The 18,838-nt window shown below is 26.8% G+C and overlaps 1 protein-coding gene and 3 non-coding genes across 4 annotated transcripts; 1 reads left to right on the top strand and 3 right to left on the bottom strand.

Annotated features, from left to right (window-relative positions):
- Nucleotides 1–238: 238 nt before the first annotated feature.
- Trnap-ugg (transfer RNA proline (anticodon UGG)) lies at nt 239–310 on the bottom strand. The gene has a single exon. It is a non-coding gene; the product is annotated as a tRNA-Pro (tRNA).
- A 3,015-nt stretch (nt 311–3,325) lies between these two features.
- Trnap-ugg (transfer RNA proline (anticodon UGG)) lies at nt 3,326–3,397 on the bottom strand. Its single transcript has one exon. It is a non-coding gene; the product is annotated as a tRNA-Pro (tRNA).
- Nucleotides 3,398–5,323: 1,926 nt separating this feature from the next.
- On the bottom strand, nt 5,324–5,395 carry Trnap-ugg (transfer RNA proline (anticodon UGG)). Its single transcript has one exon. It is a non-coding gene; the product is annotated as a tRNA-Pro (tRNA).
- A 5,366-nt stretch (nt 5,396–10,761) lies between these two features.
- Nucleotides 10,762–18,838, top strand: LOC129966933 (uncharacterized histidine-rich protein DDB_G0274557-like). Its single transcript, XM_056081547.1, has 2 exons — nt 10,762–10,880; nt 17,879–18,838. The coding sequence occupies exon 2, from the start codon at nt 17,889–17,891 to the stop codon at nt 18,330–18,332; it is 444 nt and encodes a 147-aa protein (XP_055937522.1). The 5' UTR covers nt 10,762–10,880; nt 17,879–17,888; the 3' UTR covers nt 18,333–18,838.

Below are 18,838 nucleotides of genomic sequence, written 5' to 3'. Positions count from 1 at the left end.
TGATTCAATATGTGATCAATTTATAAAACAGTAAATTCAAAATTTTGCAACAATTTCTGAATTTATAAGACTCATTAAAAAAAGGTTTTTACCAAGAGATACATTGGTTTGATATTCAAATATAAAATAAAAAATATACTGCCTTTTCTTACTAAGAAATCAAAAAGTTGGTCTACAGTTATTTTTTTTAAAATTTATATTCTAATAAAAATCTTTGTAAGAACTAAAAATGTTTTAAGGGTTCGGCCGGGATTTGAACCCGGGACCTCTCGCACCCAAAGCGAGAATCATATACCTAGACCACCGAACCACAATCGATACTTTTTATTTCTTATAAAAGATAAGCAATCTCAGCTTCAACACCTTTATTGACTCAAGAGACAGATGTTATAAACAAATATCTAAAATTCAATCGCAATTACTATGTCATAAGAAAACCATGTTTTTTGTGTGCTGATAAAGATATGTAACAAGTAAAGAAATATATAAACATTATATTAATAAGTCAGTAGAAAATTTTGGTTGTAAATGTTTGTGAAACATCTGTGCATAGAAAAGAAAAGTTGGATGAAACAATACACAAACGAGTTGATCAATAGAAAAGTGTGCTTGCATTTACATACTGCATATTTATTAAAGTATGTGTTGCAATGTTTTAAGGTATTATTAGTTTCTTATATTTGATTCAACTCGCAGTAAGAATTTAATTGAACAATCAACAATTTTTTAATTCGACTTCTTCAGTGTAGGGGCTTTTAATTTCTCTATTAGTACAAGATATTATACGATATATCTTCTATTCTTCTTTATATTCTGAATACAAAATAGTATTGTGAAGATATCGTAATAATTGCTGTGGTGCATTTTATGCTTACAGAGTTGTTTAAAAATTATTTTTTATCACATCCAGAAAAAGGCAGTTTATATTTAATTAAAAAAAGATACTTATTACAAGAAATTCACGTCTGTTTTTTTCCTAATGCCTAGTTATGTATTTGCTGTGAATTTATGCTTGCTTGTTTCGTATGGTTGAGGGTATTTTGATGAAATTTGAAATATATATTATTCTCTGACAGTTAAAAAAAATGTGATAAATGTAAATTAACTTCAACACACTTCCATCTCCTTAGGATTAGTAATGAATCTTCAAAAACGCATTAAGCAAATGGGATAATTAATATGAAACTGGAATTCTCATGTTTGCATCTTCAAACTAAAATTCTAGTGGAGTTTGCCAATTAGTGGAATCCACTAATTGGCACTTTAAGATAATATTTCTTCCCAAAATGGACATATAATGATCTGAGCATAAAGATATTGTCTATTAGAATAAAATTATCAACAATATTATTACGATATTTTTATAATATTACATGGCTTTCAGAACAGCGAATAACATCGTGGAGATATCACACTATATTTTATGCTCATAATGGTGGGAGTTTATGAAATGTTTTATACAATCTTGTCTGTTTGTGCATTAAAATCTTGTATAAAATCTCCTCCACATTTTCAATAAGCTGAGAATGAATTGTTGAACCAAATTAAACAATTGATGAACTGATTAGCATGACATATGGTAGACAGGATTCAAACAAATTTCATTGCAAATAAATATTTCATGATAAACGCCTTTCAATTATATTTATCCCCAAGATAATCAGTAACGTCTACTTGAAATTGCTAACAGGAATTTGAAGTGACTTTGTACGCATGTTTATCGTTATTCATTAGTCAATTAGGAATAGTAAATGAAGTATATTTCATCCTCATTTAGTATGAATGGAGGTAAGTAATTGAAATAGACTTTTAAATGGAAAAATTAATATAAAATTAAGTTTTACTTGATTCATTCGAAAACAATCTTGATGGCAATTTTATCTCTCAATTATCTTTTAAAATGCTATATACTTAAAATGCAGTGTTAAATTGGAAATTATTCTATTAAAATTTGAAAAAAATATTTCATTAATAAAATAGACTACTTTGAAAAGTTCAATTTATAATTTCATGATTCATTCATTTTATTCATTATACTAATAAAACACTACATCATTCATAATGTATATTTTGCTCTAATGTATAAGAAGACTGGATAACATCGGATAAATATAGTGACGTTCAAGAAAGCGCTGGCAAATAGAATAATAATGTAACAAACTATGTAAAATTGGTGCTCTCAAGATATACTACTTTTCTTTTCCAAAATCTTTACCTATAATTGTGAACCGATAACTGTAACCTTTTTTTTCCATTTTCAGTATAGAATGTCTATCCTAATAATCTTTTAATCGATAATTTATATCCCGTTATAAGAAAAATATATGCATTCAAATGGAAAATTATGTCGCTAAAATTAATAAATATGTGGTTCAAAAGTCATAATATCTAAGTTTTGAAACCATTCCAGTTAATATTTTTTTGTAGTAAATGAATTTACACATTATTTTGATGATATGGTAGCATAGTTGGTCTTCCTAAGAGATTCTCGTAACGTTTTGAAACGTAAGATGCCGGGTTTCTGCTTTTCATTGAAGGTATTTCATGTTGCATCAATTCCTTTAATATAATTCTGAAAATGTCATAATCCTACATTCTGGGAAATTTCCTATTATCTCTAGAGTACATCAGAATGAATCATCTTTGCAAGTGATTTATTCAATTCGATAATTTCAAGGGACCAGGACAACATCCTCTCCTTTATAGAATATGGCAGCTACCACTATTTTCTCATATTTAGCCATTCTAAAGCTCTTTTTTTTTTTTTTTTTGAAATTTCTTTGGAACTAAAAGATATAAAGTAATTCTCAAATTATTGAATTATTATTTTGATAAAAGAGTATGGCTTTGTCTTTTTGCTCGAGAGTTACAGAGAGCCCATTTGTTTTGCATATACATGACAATGAAGATTAGTTGCTATTTTTCAAAAGAAAAGTATTTGTAGCAAGAAGGAGAATTATTTATAAATATCACTGCAACGTAGCAATTAGACAATTACGTAATGCTGCACAAATTACAAAAAATAATGGTTTTATAGTATACATATTTTCACTCCGATTAATCAAATAAATTTAAATGGTTTCACCTCTTTCACAGAAATAAAGGATTCTCTATTTGAATTTTTTTATCATTTATTCAATCTTATAATGTAAGTTTTAATTAGATTAAATAATGAAATAATTTTTAATAATATATATATTATTTCGATGCTGATATTTTAAATTTAAACTTTTAATTTTGTATCGCAGACAAATAAATTCAATTTTTGATTATAATCCCTAGATAAATAAAAATATGAGTAACTTCCAAAAATAAAAAAAAAACCGGGTTCGACCGGGATTTGAACCCGGGACCTCTCGCACCCAAAGCGAGAATCATACCCCTAGACCACCGAACCACGATAACCAATATTTATTTTCTTATAAAACGTAAGGAATCACAACGAAGAAAAATATTTATTTATTCAAGAGACAGATGTTACAAATAAATATCTAAAATTGGATTGCATTTTCTATTACAAAAGAAAAGTATACTTCTCTTGAGGATAGAACTATGGAATAACAGTATAAATGTAAAGGCGTTGCATGACCATATCAGCTGAATAAGATGGATCGTTGTGCAAAGTCTGCATGTAAAGAGAAAAAAAAACTGTATCAAGCAAACTCAAATGAACTTTCCATCAGCAAGTTTCATGCGCATTTTTTACAGTGCATGATGTCATGCTTCATAAAGAAAAGGCTTCAAAGTTTTGAACCATTGCCATTTATATATTTTTCATTAATTCGATCGTACAAATTTACTCTAAGATACAGCTATGTTTTTTCAAATCCAGTTGATTTCTCTAACGCAGACTTTCTCAATCTGGTTAAAAAGTTCGGCACTTTCAATAAGAAATGCTCTTCAAGTTTCGTTTCAATATTATGCTTGAGAAAATAATACTGTTCATGACTTTTTACGTGTGTATGCATGCTTAACTGGGGCGATTTCAGGAAATTTGGAATATATGTGTTCTTTATTGTTTACTAGAAATGAAAACATATCTCAGATCCTATTTTACTCTGTAAAAGGAGATATACATCATATAGTCGGAGGAAACAAATGGAGCAATTAACATGTGAACTTAAATTCATATCTACAAACTTCTTAAAATGAAATTCTAATGAGTTTGAGTTTTTCGAATCAAAAGCTTATGATGATAAAATCCTTTAAGATAAGGGGGTATCAGTGTACAAATCAACTGGTGGAATTTTCGTGAAATTTTATATGCATTTCTTCATTTATCGACTAATATATTTTACTATATTATTCACCTTCTTTTGAATAAGCTGAAGTGAAGGGACAATGTTGAAGCAAATGAAACAAATTATCGGCTGATTAGCATGGACTTCTGGAGACACGGTAAAAACTGCAAAACTAAATGCTCATTACAAACAAATATTTCGGTTATTAATTCATTAGATAGATTTATCCTCTTTCTCCTAATATATTAGAGGCATGTACTTATTTCTGAAACAATTTTTATATTAGTTTGCATATATATATTATTCATTGTCCAACAATAAAAATATGCAATTACAAAAAAGCCATAAGGCATTTCTATCTGATTACAATTAGAATGAACTTTTAACAGCGTCCATGCCAAGAAAAATCCATGCAGTATTAAGGGAGAAAGGGCATCCAATATTATATATTGAAAGGATTGTCACAATAATTTGGCAATTCAGGGTGCATTCAAAAGGAAACTTTAGTAGTGAGTAATAGTTATGTTCAATTGCAAAGGACTGTTGTTTCCATTCTTTTATTATCTTTTATCTGTCTAATCTTATGATATTTTTGTATTTTTCTATCAAAGCGTGGCTTTACAGATTTGTGAGTAAGCACTGACTTTGTATTTCATTGCATATAACTCTTTAATGGCTCATCTGACTATTTAGGGGAAAATACTAGTTTCTCAGCGCTTCCCTAAATTGTGATAAGCATTTCTTCTGTTTCATTGATTAGATGTTTAAAAAATGCTTTGTTTCAAAGAGACTAATCAAAGAATATTCAAGTGTTTGTCACTCCTCTAAAGGCTATATTTGACTCTATATATACGATTGAATTTTTGACAGAAGATTCAGAATACCACAGCAACTTCAAATTCAACAGACTCTATGGAGAGTACATTTCAACAAGGTAGCTGCTGATATTCAGCAGCTGATATTCAGAATTTAAAATCTAAAACATTTTTATTAGTAGAAACCTAATGAAGGCATGAACTTTTTTGATTTTATTTCGAAACGAATAAAAGTCCTTTTAATTTTAAACATAAAAAAAATGACGTGGGTTCGACCGGGATTTGAACCCGGGACCTCTCGCACCCAAAGCGAGAATCATACCCCTAGACCACCGAACCACGCTGAAAAGATATTATTTTTTAAAGAAAATAAGAAAACCTAGCATAAATGCTTTTATTTACTCGACAGACAGATGTTACCTATAAATATTCGATTGGGTTTGTTATTGCGTTTGAAGAGCATGCTTTTCGTGTAGGTACAGATCAAATAAGTTGCCAAATGCAGAAGTGATTCGTGATTCATATATTCAGTATAATGGTTTAAAGTTAAGTGTTAGTTTTAAGCGCAACCTCTGTATATAAAGGAAAGCAAGTATAGGATAATGCATAAATGAATAGAAGTTTGTCAAGATTCGCACGTCACTGTGTAAACTCGCATTGAATTATGGAATGTTTCTTAAAGAGTGGGTTGTAAATTTTTTCGATATCATTAATCGTATATTAACATGCAATTGTTTGTAATTTGGCATACTAAATGCCAACATCCTGATTGATACGAATAATGAAAAAAAAAAAAAAAGAATGTTCAAAATGCCCAACAGGGAAAGCGTTTTGGCCTAGAGCTAACAGATTTAGCAAGAAATTTAGTCTTGGGTAGAAAGTATTCTCAAAGAAAAAGTGTTTTTAAATAGATTTTTTTCTAAATTAATTAAAATATAATGTTATTCTTCTAAGATGTCAACGCAGTGTTTCAAAAATAATATTTTCTCTGCTTTAAAACAAAAAAGTTGTCCCTCAATGAGATCAATTTTATATCAATGAATTTATTTAATTATATTTTAGAACTACACTTTTTATTGTTTTTGCTGGTTTATACTCACGAAGGTCTCGAAGAAATTGCAGTACATATTTTGTATGAGCGTTAGCACTGTAATGCAATTAAATATAAATTTTTTAAAATAAAGTAACGGTAGACAAATCAAATCTACAATATTAACCTGTTTAGATGTTTCCTTTTATATTTATATATGAATCTTATAATATTATAATAGAGAACCAACCACCATATCAGAAGCTTTATATCTTCCTTTCTGAGATGCATCCCCGGTGAATATTTTGCACAGAGGAAAATTAAAAGTAACATCTGCCTAAAATTTGTTTGATGTGATTCAAACTGTAAAACTAAAAATTCAGTTTTATTAAATATTCTCTAATCAATGCTATAGAATGGCAATTATTTCCCCCTACGTATAAGGAAGGAGTAAGGACATATAAGAGCTGATAACATTTGGAAGAAACATTGCAAATAAGTTTCTCATTCAGAGCTAAAAATACTATAATAGTAAATGAACCTTATTTCATACTCATCAAAATTGGTTGTATATAAGTTATAGAAATACTTTCTATAAATTGATGGATTAATATAAGTTGACAATTTTTATTATGGAGAAAGTTTGATGAAAATTTAGCTTCAAGTTTCTCAATGATCGATCAAGAATAATTTAGAATCAAATAGTACTGTTAAGTCAAAAATTAATTCATCAAAATTTAAACAGTATTTCGATGTTAAATAATACTAATAAAAATATTTCATTTATAAGTCAACGTTCTTGTTTCTTCCTCTCATAAAAATTTCGGTTATAAAAAAAACCCAAGCAAATGGAACGCTTTATCAGCACCACCGGAGTATAACAAATTTTTCCTCTTTGCTATCATAGTGATACTGCAAATGTAAAGCATGAACAAGTATAACATTAGTTTCTTTTTTTAATTCTCATTATATTTTTATTTAAACTGTAGCAGAAATACTTTTATGCTTTGTTTTCAATGCGTTTTATAATACTTGTTTCTGAAGTATCTATATCTCCTATGTTAATTATCAATACATTACTGTATTCTATTGGTAAAGATGTTTGATGCACATAAAAACGTTGGCTATTGACACTAATGTGATAGACCACGTAAAATTGAACCTCTCAAGAAAGATGCAACACGTACCCATTGGCCATCCTTCAAAGGATATTCATACCCAAAGTAGAGCAATATTTTCTAAACTTTCCCTTTTTCTAAACGGAAATGTCGATTCCAATGTCCCAGCAATTAATTTTTGAGCTATTATAAAAATAAATATTTCTAACTGGAAAAATGCTCTAAATAGCATTAAAAAAATTATTTATTGTTTCTGAATTCATAAAAATAACAAGACATTTATTATCCTTTTTCTAAAAGTTACTCGTACACCCAGATTAAAAAATAATGCAATTATTATGCTTTAGTATTTTTTTAATATCTTCCCAAATATAAATAAATTTAGATCAATTTACAATTTTTTACAGTATTTATTAATGTATAATTTTTTAAAGTATTTAAATAAGGACATTATTAATCTGTATTCTATTTTAAAATATCCTTTAGATAGGCCAATAAGATATATTATGGAAGTGAAACAAAAATAATACAGGTATCATTAAAATATTTTTAAGACTGTGAAATAAACTAGCTTTGTTTAAAATTATAGGAAGTATCCTTTTATAGAGTTATAGTTAATTTATCTAACCCCAACGTTTGATTACTTGATTCACATGCAGCATTGATCGATGAGCTACTCCACCAATTTTCTCTTAAATAGGGCAAAAAATGAAATATTTTCAATTCAAACAGAATTTATCTGAATTATCAAATCTTTTAGGAACATTTGTTTTAAAAAGTAAAGATCGAGTATTCGTTTATTAATAATAATCCATTCTCTATCACTAGTAACAAAAAAAATGTACCTCTAAAGTATAAGGTAATTAAAAGATAACAAATCCCACGAAATTAAACAAAGAAAAACAGTTATATATTCAGTCAAATGAACTATACGGTTAAATGCTCAAGATAGAAAAAATAAACACCCTGGTGAGTTTCCCTAACATCCCTAAGAGTAATGTAAAGCAATCATAAGATATATAGAAAAACTAAAAAATAATAATACATCTGAAAGAAAAAAAGGAAAATATAAAATATATACAGATAAAAAGTAATGATTAATGAATTTAAATTAAGTTTTTATATATATCTGTCAGACCAATATCTATTTTAGATATTTAAATTAATTCTGATATTTTTTAGAAAAAAAACTTGACAATAATTGTTTATTCGCTTTATAAAGTCAGTATTTCAATTAGTGCTGAAATACTACACAAAAGGAATACAATAAGTTGGAACAAAACATATAAAAAAAAAACATTACAAGTGTTTTTTTTTTTTTTTTTTTTACTTTTTACTTTCTACCCATTGCGCAAATTTACCTACTTCAGTCTACAAAACATTGTTAGAAGTCAGCCCGATATTTACAATGGTTCTGTGAATTAGAATTACTATTCATAAAATTTTTACAGTGAATGATACAAGCAACAAAAAAGGTCAGTTCGATATCTACAATTACTGCGTAAATTAGAATTAATATTTATAAAATTTTTTAGTGAATAACACAAGGAACAAAGAAGTCAGTCCGATATCTACAATTGCTCTTTGAATTAGAATTTATATTTATAAAATTTTTACAGTGAATGGACACAAGGAACAAATCATCGTTTAAATGGCAATTTACCGAATTTTAAGATAGTTAAATTCTTTTTCGTTTTCTAATAAACAAATCTATTAATCATTTCATTTGAGTTTCAGTTATCTAAAACATTGATGACAGCATCTGAAAATTGCATTAATCATACGATAGTTATTAATTACCGTTATCAATAGTTATAAATGTAAATAATTTATTTTTCGAAAGTTAATAGCTCTAATATAAAAAGAATATAAAGCAAAAATATGGTTTTATTTTTTATTAAGTAATAATTTATATTATTTGAAATGTTCCACTAATCTTCCAGTTTTCAGTTTATAAATTCATCAATTATTATTATTATTCATCAATTATCATTATTATTCATCAATTATCATTATTATTCATCAATTATCATTATTATTCATCAATTATCAATTCATTATTAATTATTCATATTAATTTTCATCGATTATAAATTCATTAATTATAAATCGACATTTTATGAAAAATAAGAATGTTCTAATATTATTGTATTCTATGTCTTACAGAATGTTATTTCGATATTATGAGTACTCTGTAATGTAGCAGAGACCAAACATGCTATTTGCTAAAATACAAACAAAAAAAATTGGTGATATAATACACAATTAGTAGATGATTGATTGAAATTCACATTATAAAAAGCAGCATAAATATATACCATAATTTATAATTATCTTTTATATATTCCCTACATATTTTTTTATTAAATAACTAAATTTATTTAATCTGAAATGATTTGAATAAAAATTTGATAATACATTATAACTTCTTTACTATGTGATAGTATTTTTTTAATTAAAAAAATTAACAATTGGCAATTTTATTGAATGATATTATTGAAAAACTTTTATCTAAAAATTCTTTTCACTTAGAAAACTCTAGAAAAATTCCTTTCACTTCCCCTCTAGAAAAATTTAGATAAATGCTTTTTAAAACTCGCCTCATAAATTTAGAAAAATAAACCTCAAATATGCTTGTTAATTAAATTGATATTATCAAACAGGATGGAATATTTATCACAAAAAAAAACAAAATGACGCACTTTGAATAATCTAATTGCTTTTTTTTCTTTCATGCTAAATTTAAAGTTTACGTGGTCACAATATAAATATTGCAAAGCTTAACTTAACTTGATACTTTTCAACCTTATAACTAGAAAATCATGATAATCTTTTTCCTTGAATGGCTTATCGTACAGTTTATAGCATATATATGACTTGATTTTGAACGACGCAAAAGACCTCAGTCTCCTGCTAAATTAAAACTGTAATAAATACGAAAAACGCTTTTTCTTAAAAAAATGTAAAATAATTTGATAGCTTTCAGGACGATTTAACCCGTAAAACACACATGTCATACGGTTTTATTGTTGTCTCTTTTCATTTTTTATCATGATATTTCGAGCTTATCGCAATTTATTTTATGTTTAAACTAGAAAGAACACATTTCGGGACTCTTTAATGCTTTCAATCACTTCCTTACATTGCGTTATTATACCATCACGTACCTCAAGTGAAAGTAATTCAATCTTCAAATAAAATATCCATTTTTTTTTACATCACTCTTACAATTTAATCCATTTGAGCACAGAACAAGAAATTATTCATTTATAGATAGATACCTTTCATTACGGCAACGGAAAAAATGTTCTTTTAATAGAATTATAGATGTATAAAACACTTTCTTCGTACAACCTCTTACCATGTTATCTGTTATTTCTGCAGATTATCATTCATCTGTATCAATGACGTAAGTTAAGGATTGATATCAGAAGTCAATATGGATTTCACTTTTCCGCGGGAAATGGGGGATTTGGTGGGAAGTTGTGGGCGGGATCGGAGGAAGAAAATCCAAGATCAAAAATTGGAACCGATCAGCTGATTATAGGTGATTGTAGAACGCTTCGGTGGCCAGAAGCGGGAAAAAAATTCTTAAAAGGAACAGTAGCTTCGGAGGTGTTCTATATAGGGTGAAGCGTGCGTTTGAGGGATTTCATTTGACTGGATTTCAATACTGGTGAGTAGATCCCTCTTATAGATCCTTTTTAATAGTATTATTGGCTTTTCTTTATTGTTGAATAATACTTCGCACTTTTATGGATTTGAGAACTGATTTTTGAGAACTTTTATTATTAGATATGTGTTTGTTTATGACTAAATATTATGTTTAAATATGTTAACTTGCAGTTAATATCAGTTTTTATTACACTAATTTAATTTTAACATTTCTCATTTAGTTTTTTCCAATTAAAAATTTTGTAGATTTTTTACCTTAAATGAACGAAAAAAAAGCTGGCGAAGAAATTTATTTCATTTTTTTTTAAAGAAAATAATTTAATTTTTATTCTGAAAAAAGTATTCCCTTTAAAATCGGTTTCTTTAAAATAAAATATAAACTAAATTTGACTGAAGTCAAAAAGTAATTTGATTTCATATGAGTTAATGGATATAAAATGCTCTTTTATGGAAACTTCTAAATGACTTTTTATAATAATGACTCTTAAAATAATGCAAAAATCTATCGATTTTTTAAAAAATTCAAATAATGAAAAATTTGTAATTTTTTCCTTTGGGATATTTATGTATCTCAGAATAAAGATGCATATTATCTTAGAAAACGATGAAAAAAGGAATATTGTTCAAGATTATGAGTATTCCATAAATGATTCTTTGTACGAACAAAATGTATTTATCAAAAAAATTTAGTCATACATTTTTAGATTTCATCCTTGTGACAATATTTCTAAAAATAATCCTTAATGAAGTCATAATAACTATAAAATAAGGATCTAATAAGCAAACCTTGATCTGTTATTTATTAAGTCCAAATATATTCAATTTTTGTGATACCATCTTTAATTAATCATTTAAAAAGAAAAAGTTCATTTAGATAATATTATGAAAAATAAATGAATATGCTTTTACACAGCAGGGATATTAAAAGAACTAGAATTTTCGTAGTAATATGACAAAAAAGTACAAAAAATTATTATAATTATTTAAAATAATACTCGCTTTCTATTTAAAAAATTTGTGGATAAAAATTTATAAAAATCATCTGATGGTAATAATTTTTGTCTACTTTTGCTTGATTTTTTTTATTAAGTCCTAGAGTCTCTTTTTATTGTTGTACTTTTAATTTGCATTTAAAAAATATAGATTCTGACGTATAAATACACTGTTTGAATCATGATGAATCTGTTTCTTTTTATACTTAAATTTTATAAAAATGATTCATAAATTTAAATCTGATGAAAATAAGCTAAATCAGTTTTATTTCATTTAATACTTTCTAATTCCACTAGAGTAAAAGTTCAGTTTTCTTAATTAGTATGCTGCATATTTTATACTTACAATTGAAACTGCCCTTCATATCTATAGGACCTGCAATGATAAACAATAAAGAAACAAAACTGTTAAAGATTTTGATAAAGAAAGAAATTACTCTTATAGAGAAGCCCTGATAATAGTAAAAATATGAAAATAGACCAGGAAAATAAGAAAAAAATTATATTCATACTGTCTCAATAAATTTCAGTATTTTTTCTAAAATTTTATTAAATAGTAGTAATTAATTGAAATATATAAAAAAAATCTAAAATAATTTGTGAATTTTTGAACAGAAATTCACTTTCTCTCATACTCAAATATAATTTTTAAGAATGCCTGAAATGATTTTTTTTTCTGATAAACATTAAAACAATTTTTAAAGTAAAAAGAGTGAAGCAGAAAATTCGTTAGGTGAAAAGTACTTTATAAACAACATTTTGCTACAGCAGAATTTAAGTTAAAAATTTTAATAAGTTAAGAATTCGATTTAATTATGAAAAATTATTTATTAAATAAAAGACATTTTAATACGACTGAATAAATAAAAACTTATAAAGAAAATGAACAATAAATGTATTCTTTATTTGAAAATATTACAACCAGATTTTTGACTTGAGAAAATGTATGCGCCAAGTTTCAGTTAAATTAGCCTTAATTTATGTACTTTATACACGAATTGAAATTCATAAAGATATTTTCTAGAAAAAAGAAAAATATGTTAGTTTAATTGGAATATGTCTCCCTAAAGAAAATAAAAATTGCAATCAAAATGACTGATTGCTACCTAAGCTCTTTATCTTCTTCATCGGCCATGCGAAAAAGAAAAACAAAAGAAAGCGATAAGTTTAAACATAACATGATAGGAACAAAAAATAAAAGAATATTAAATGAACTTAAACATCATCCAAATCAATAAATCTAGAATATCCTAGATAAAAAAATAAACCTTTCGGAAACAGAAATAGAAAAATCCGTTTAAAATAATATAAAAACAGAACTATTAAACTTTTATCAAATTAATAAAAAAATAGAAAGAAATATTCATTTTTGTCTCTCAACAGCATATAAACAAAAACTACTTTATTATAATTATTCCATTTATTACAGTCCTATCCTTTTAATTTTATTTTTAGTTTTGTATGTAATAAACAAGAAAATTAGTTTGTAATAAACTAGAGCATTTTGTAGTATATAAATTTTTATTTACTGTGTTGTTTCCGTATTCAGTATATAAAATTTCATGTGATGTTTTTATTGTACAATTTTACAATTGGAAGTAAACTGACTGTTATAAAACATATAGTGTTAAATAGATATTTTGTAAATCATGAAATCTGAAATCAATCCTTGATTTTCTGGTTATAAACTCTAAAAACATTTTTATTTTTGATTTATAAAAATACTAATTAAATAAAGTGTTTGAAACAAAATTTTCAAGGGCACTTAAGTATTATCTCTTGCTTATTGGAAAAACAATCGAGATTATTGTTAAGTCTGTAGGAGTGTCTGAACATCAAAATTTCAATGAGGCAGATGATTGAATTTCGGCATATAATCTTTACACTTAAACTGTAGATATATATGAAATTTTAATTTCAATCTATCAAAGATAATTTATTCATAATCTATATTCGATATTCTTTATTAGTCTTGAAAGTTAAACACAAAATAAACAGTATTTAAGAAAATATATACTTGTCATGTGAGCAATCACATTGCAGTAAAAATGTTATACATAATTTTAATTATTTTGTTTATTTATCAAAGCATTTCTATATCCAATCAATAAAAACTTCAATCATATTTTTAGCTATTACAATTAATCATGCATGTTTAGTCTATATGTTAATCAATTATTTTTACATATTTCTATCTAGGTAATCGTGACTATAATCAAGAACATTTTAATTAACTCCATCTACACTGAAAGGCCCCAAATGCAGGTTCAATTATACGGTTGACGCCCGAGAACTTTGAATATCAATATGAAATTTTCTCTGCCTTTCGTTAAAGTGATTCATTGAATACCCGTGATGCTCGCTTCGTACGTTAGAAATGTTCGCCCAGATGACTTTGAGGAGCAAGAAGGCTTTCTGAGAACACTTAAAGAATGTTCGAACGTACAATTTCGTAATAGACATCACCTAAATCAAGTCATTTTTTGTATATCACTCCTTTAAGAATGCGAGCTACCATTGCGATTTTTGAGAAAATAGAAACCTTTCTTTATCTTTGAAAAAGAAACTCAACCCCTCTGAGGCAGGGATGATCTTAAGAACAAAAGGGTTAAATTGGGAAAATTCAAAGGAACCGAGAACAATAATTAACCCAAAAGCATTAAACTTATACATTTTTAAATCAATAATTTTTAAACATGACAATCTCTTTCGCTCTTATAATAAATTCCTAAATTGGCAGGTAAAAAATCAAGCAGGAATTATTATCGTAAAAAGCAATTTTGAATATTTTTATAGAATTTTAAGGAATCGTAATGAAGACTACTTGATTGTAAAGAGCACGAGTAGAGTCAGTTTAACAACGAGTAATAAAATGCGCGGAAGTGCATAGGAAAAAAAAAAATAGAAGAGAGAACACTCAATTCCCTCACTCATTGCCCAAGTGTATTTGAAATTTGATAACAACCAGCAGCAATAGTCTCCCAAAAATTTACTTGTATACTTCGTAATAATGGTGACATCCTCTGCCTTGCCATCACATAAAATTATGGATTTTTGGATGCGGCGGTAAATATTACGAGTGCTCAGCTTTTTATTTCCTGAGTCCTCATAAAAGTTTTTGCTTCGTAACATAACGAAGAAAACCAAATATGTATTTTGATAACAACCAGTTGAAATGATTACTGGTTTACAAATTCACTTTTATTTGTTGATTACAAATTATTACAAATTCACTTTTATTTGTTGATTACAAATTATTACAAATTCACTTTGATTTGTATCGGAATTTCAATAACGATACGAGACAATTTTATTCATTTACATTACTGCATTTTTTTTTTGTTGTTATCGCGTTTAAGTGCATGCGAGAAGGCAGAACAAGAGACGGTTTACCTTTTCAAAAATTTGATCCAAAAATGCGATAAAATTTGCATACAAATTGCTTAAGCAGTATACCAAATTTCTTTTATCTAAGTTATTACATTTTTGAGTTATAGACATTACATGAATGCGAAAAAATAGACCGATAGACAGTCAATACTTTTGAGGATTTACTGCAAAATTTCATACAAATTAACACCTTAAATTCTATATCTAATAGAACTAATAAGTTTTCTCCATACAGATTTTTTTTGAAATATTTAATCGAATGTATATTATTCAATTTTCGATAGAAATCCACAAATTTAATTTGAAGTTCATGTACCGAATTTTCCGTTTAGCTTAACAAAAAATTTTAATTATCGTATTCTCAGTCAACAGGCATAATTACAAAAATGTATTTATTGAATTCCAAAGATTTGAAAACAGAAATTTAAAAAATCATAAGTTAGAATTCTTTGATGATTACAATTCTTTCCTTTAACATTGAGACTTGTTTTCCTTTTCCAAGACAAGATTTTGGGACATTATTATACAAGATTTTGGGAAACTATGCTGCCATTTAACAAGAAACATAACAAAATGTTCCAAGTTTTATGAGGATAAGAAAAAAAAATTGCAACCAATAAAAAAAAATTCTGAATTTCGTTTCACGTCTAATATTAACATGAGTTTATATATCCATATCAAATGCAGAAAAAAAGAAATAATTGCTATTTGATGCAGAACAAATTCGGTATTTTTCAGACTTATAGAACATGAAAAATTCAGATTGAAATCATTGCTTGTTGAAAAATAGCATATGTATAAGACAATATTTTATTTAATTTTAAAGGTATTGCTTCATTCTTGATTTTAGACAGCAATAGAATCTTAAGAAGTAATGTCAATTTTCTAATCTATTTTCTAGTTCTTTGCAAGAAACAACTGCATTTTTAATAAACAATAATGCTTATTTCAGAATTTTTTCATATTTAAATTGAAAATGTGACTCCATTTTCACTTCAGAAGTGAAAATATTCAGATATATTTGTTATTGGTTATCATAATTCAAATTCTTCCTCTTGTAAAACTTGGAAAACTGAAATAGATGATATTGCTTACTAAATGACTAATTTCAAATTTTACATGTCTCTATTTCTAGTATCGGAAGGTAAGCTCATAAAGGAAAATTCATTCCCATATGAATATCTTTTTTCTTCTATTTTTAAATCGTGACTTCGCTCGAGTGAATTAAACGCCTCTCTCCACATTCAAAAGCAATTATTTCCGTGCTAATGACTGATAACACTTGACTTGAAAAAAATCAAGAAACGTTTATCCTGTTGCTGAATTAGATCCATTTTAATAGCGAGCTCCATTAAAATCGTAATATAAAAATGAGCCATTTTAAGCTCTTCAATAAATCCTCTTTTTATGAAGAATTAAAATATTAAAATAAGATATCACAGAGGAATAAAATCATCGAACTTTAATACGGATAAGATAGTTAACAATTTTTCAAATTAATCTCGTAATACCTAACATTATGTTTAATATCCTTGTTTCTTTAGATAAGATGTCATTAACTTTTAATATTCATTGATGAAAAAAACGTTGTTCTTGTATTTTGATTCTTTGTCATTGACGCTTCATGCATAAATATAAAAATAAATCTATGGTTTCAAGATCGTCTCAAGTAAATAAAAAATCTCTACTGCAACGGAATTTTTTCAACAGCTCATATACAATGCCTCTATTTTTAAACTATTGTATTTGTAATTCAGCTATAAAACAAAATTAGTAATAAGCTGCAGTATTTCATATTTATGCTTTTAACTGATTAGGAATCGATTTATAAAGAAAAGTAAATTTGTGTCTTTGGAACTGGAAGCAAAAACGGCTCTCCCAGTTAATTTTTAAAAGTCAAATTGTCATAAAAACTGAAAAAAAAAATTATGTGACTGAATGAACTTTAATACATAAAGCTTTTAACGCTTATACTTCTTAATGCTGTATTATTAAAAAAATATTAATTATATTATTACATTCAAATTTTTTTTTTGAATTTCAGCATTTTTGCAGTTTACTTTGAATTATTATTATAAATTAACTTCAGATTACTTTTTACAGTTTAGTCCTTTTTATTTCTTAATTTAATTTACATATTGTATTTAATATATATTCCTTGAGCATTTCCAAGTTCATTCTTATAATAACTCAATCAAGTGCAAAATGCTACATGTAATTTTGATCTATCTGACCTGAAATGTTATACGGTCCTTTAAACAGGAAGCATTTTCCGAAGTATAAAAGTCGTTTCAAAACACCCCGCGACCAAAATTCCTGAGGATTGAGATGAAACATATAAAATATTTTATGATAAATAATAACGCTATTTTAAACGTCATGCATATGCTGCTTTTTTTTTGCCCATTTATTTATTCATTATGAAAAAACGCAAATGTAATTAGATTTCTTCCAAAAAATATTAAAAATTCATAATTATTATTATTTATCTTGTATTGATAAAAATAAAGATGACTATTTCACTAGAAGTCACTTACATAGTTCTTCTAGTCTCTCAAATGTTATGCATATTTTTGAAACATCGTGTTCCAAATTTTATGTGACTTTTTATCCCTAGGCAATTAATCATGAAGTCATTCTGGAAGACCTGCATCATCTTTTTAGCCCTATTTGCGTCTGTTCTTGCTTATCATCATCATCAACAAGGATCTAACCTTGCTCATATTTTAGCTGCAGGGCTAATCGTGCAGATGTTGTCCCATCACGGCCATCATAAGCAGCATCATCATGGTCATCATCATCATGGTCATCATCATCACCACGGCCACGAATCAAGGCATAATTCAGGTTACGCATTATACAAGCATCAACAATACCGAACTCCAGAATGGCCAGTTCAAGAAGCAAGAATCCAACCTGATTTATTCGCAGGACAAGCGAATCCTTGGATTCATAATCAGCCAATGAATTTTGGATTCCCACAAGGACAATTCCCGCATTCTCCTATGGAAGCATTTAATGTTCCATCAATTTATTCTCAACAACAACAACCTCTATTTCCTCCTTATTAGATATAAACTTGAATTTAAATAAGTACATCATTGTAAATAGCTATCATCAAATCTGTACAGTCATTTGCAATAAAAAGAAGGGTTTTGTATATCGAACAAACACAAAGCATTATTTCAAGTAGTTTATATTGCTCTTCAAGATTTTAGTATTTGCAATTTATTATTAAACAAGATAAGGCACAATCTTATCTTTTTATATAAATTAATAAGGATATTTAATTTAAAAATCCTTATTATAAACATTTGCAAACTCTCAGGAGGAATACGCATGCAATATTAATAGACTCAGTATATTTTGATGCTAGATTCTGATTATCTGAAAATTGTCATATAAAAGGCTATTACTCGATAATGTTTCATAATATTTGTTGCAACAATATTTTAATTTTTCCCTCTCTGCTCAACTTGTTCTAATCTACACATAAGTGTATGTTTAAATTTCAGAAATTTTCATCTGAATATTGTCTAGAGATTTTAATATTATTGCGAAATTGCATTTTAAAGAA

The sequence above is a fragment of the Argiope bruennichi genome, chromosome 4 (genome assembly GCF_947563725.1).
Source record: "Argiope bruennichi chromosome 4, qqArgBrue1.1, whole genome shotgun sequence".
NCBI lineage: Eukaryota > Metazoa > Arthropoda > Arachnida > Araneae > Araneidae > Argiope > Argiope bruennichi.
The sequence above is the reverse complement of the archived record's forward strand: the minus strand, read 5'-3'. Positions and strand labels throughout refer to the sequence as shown.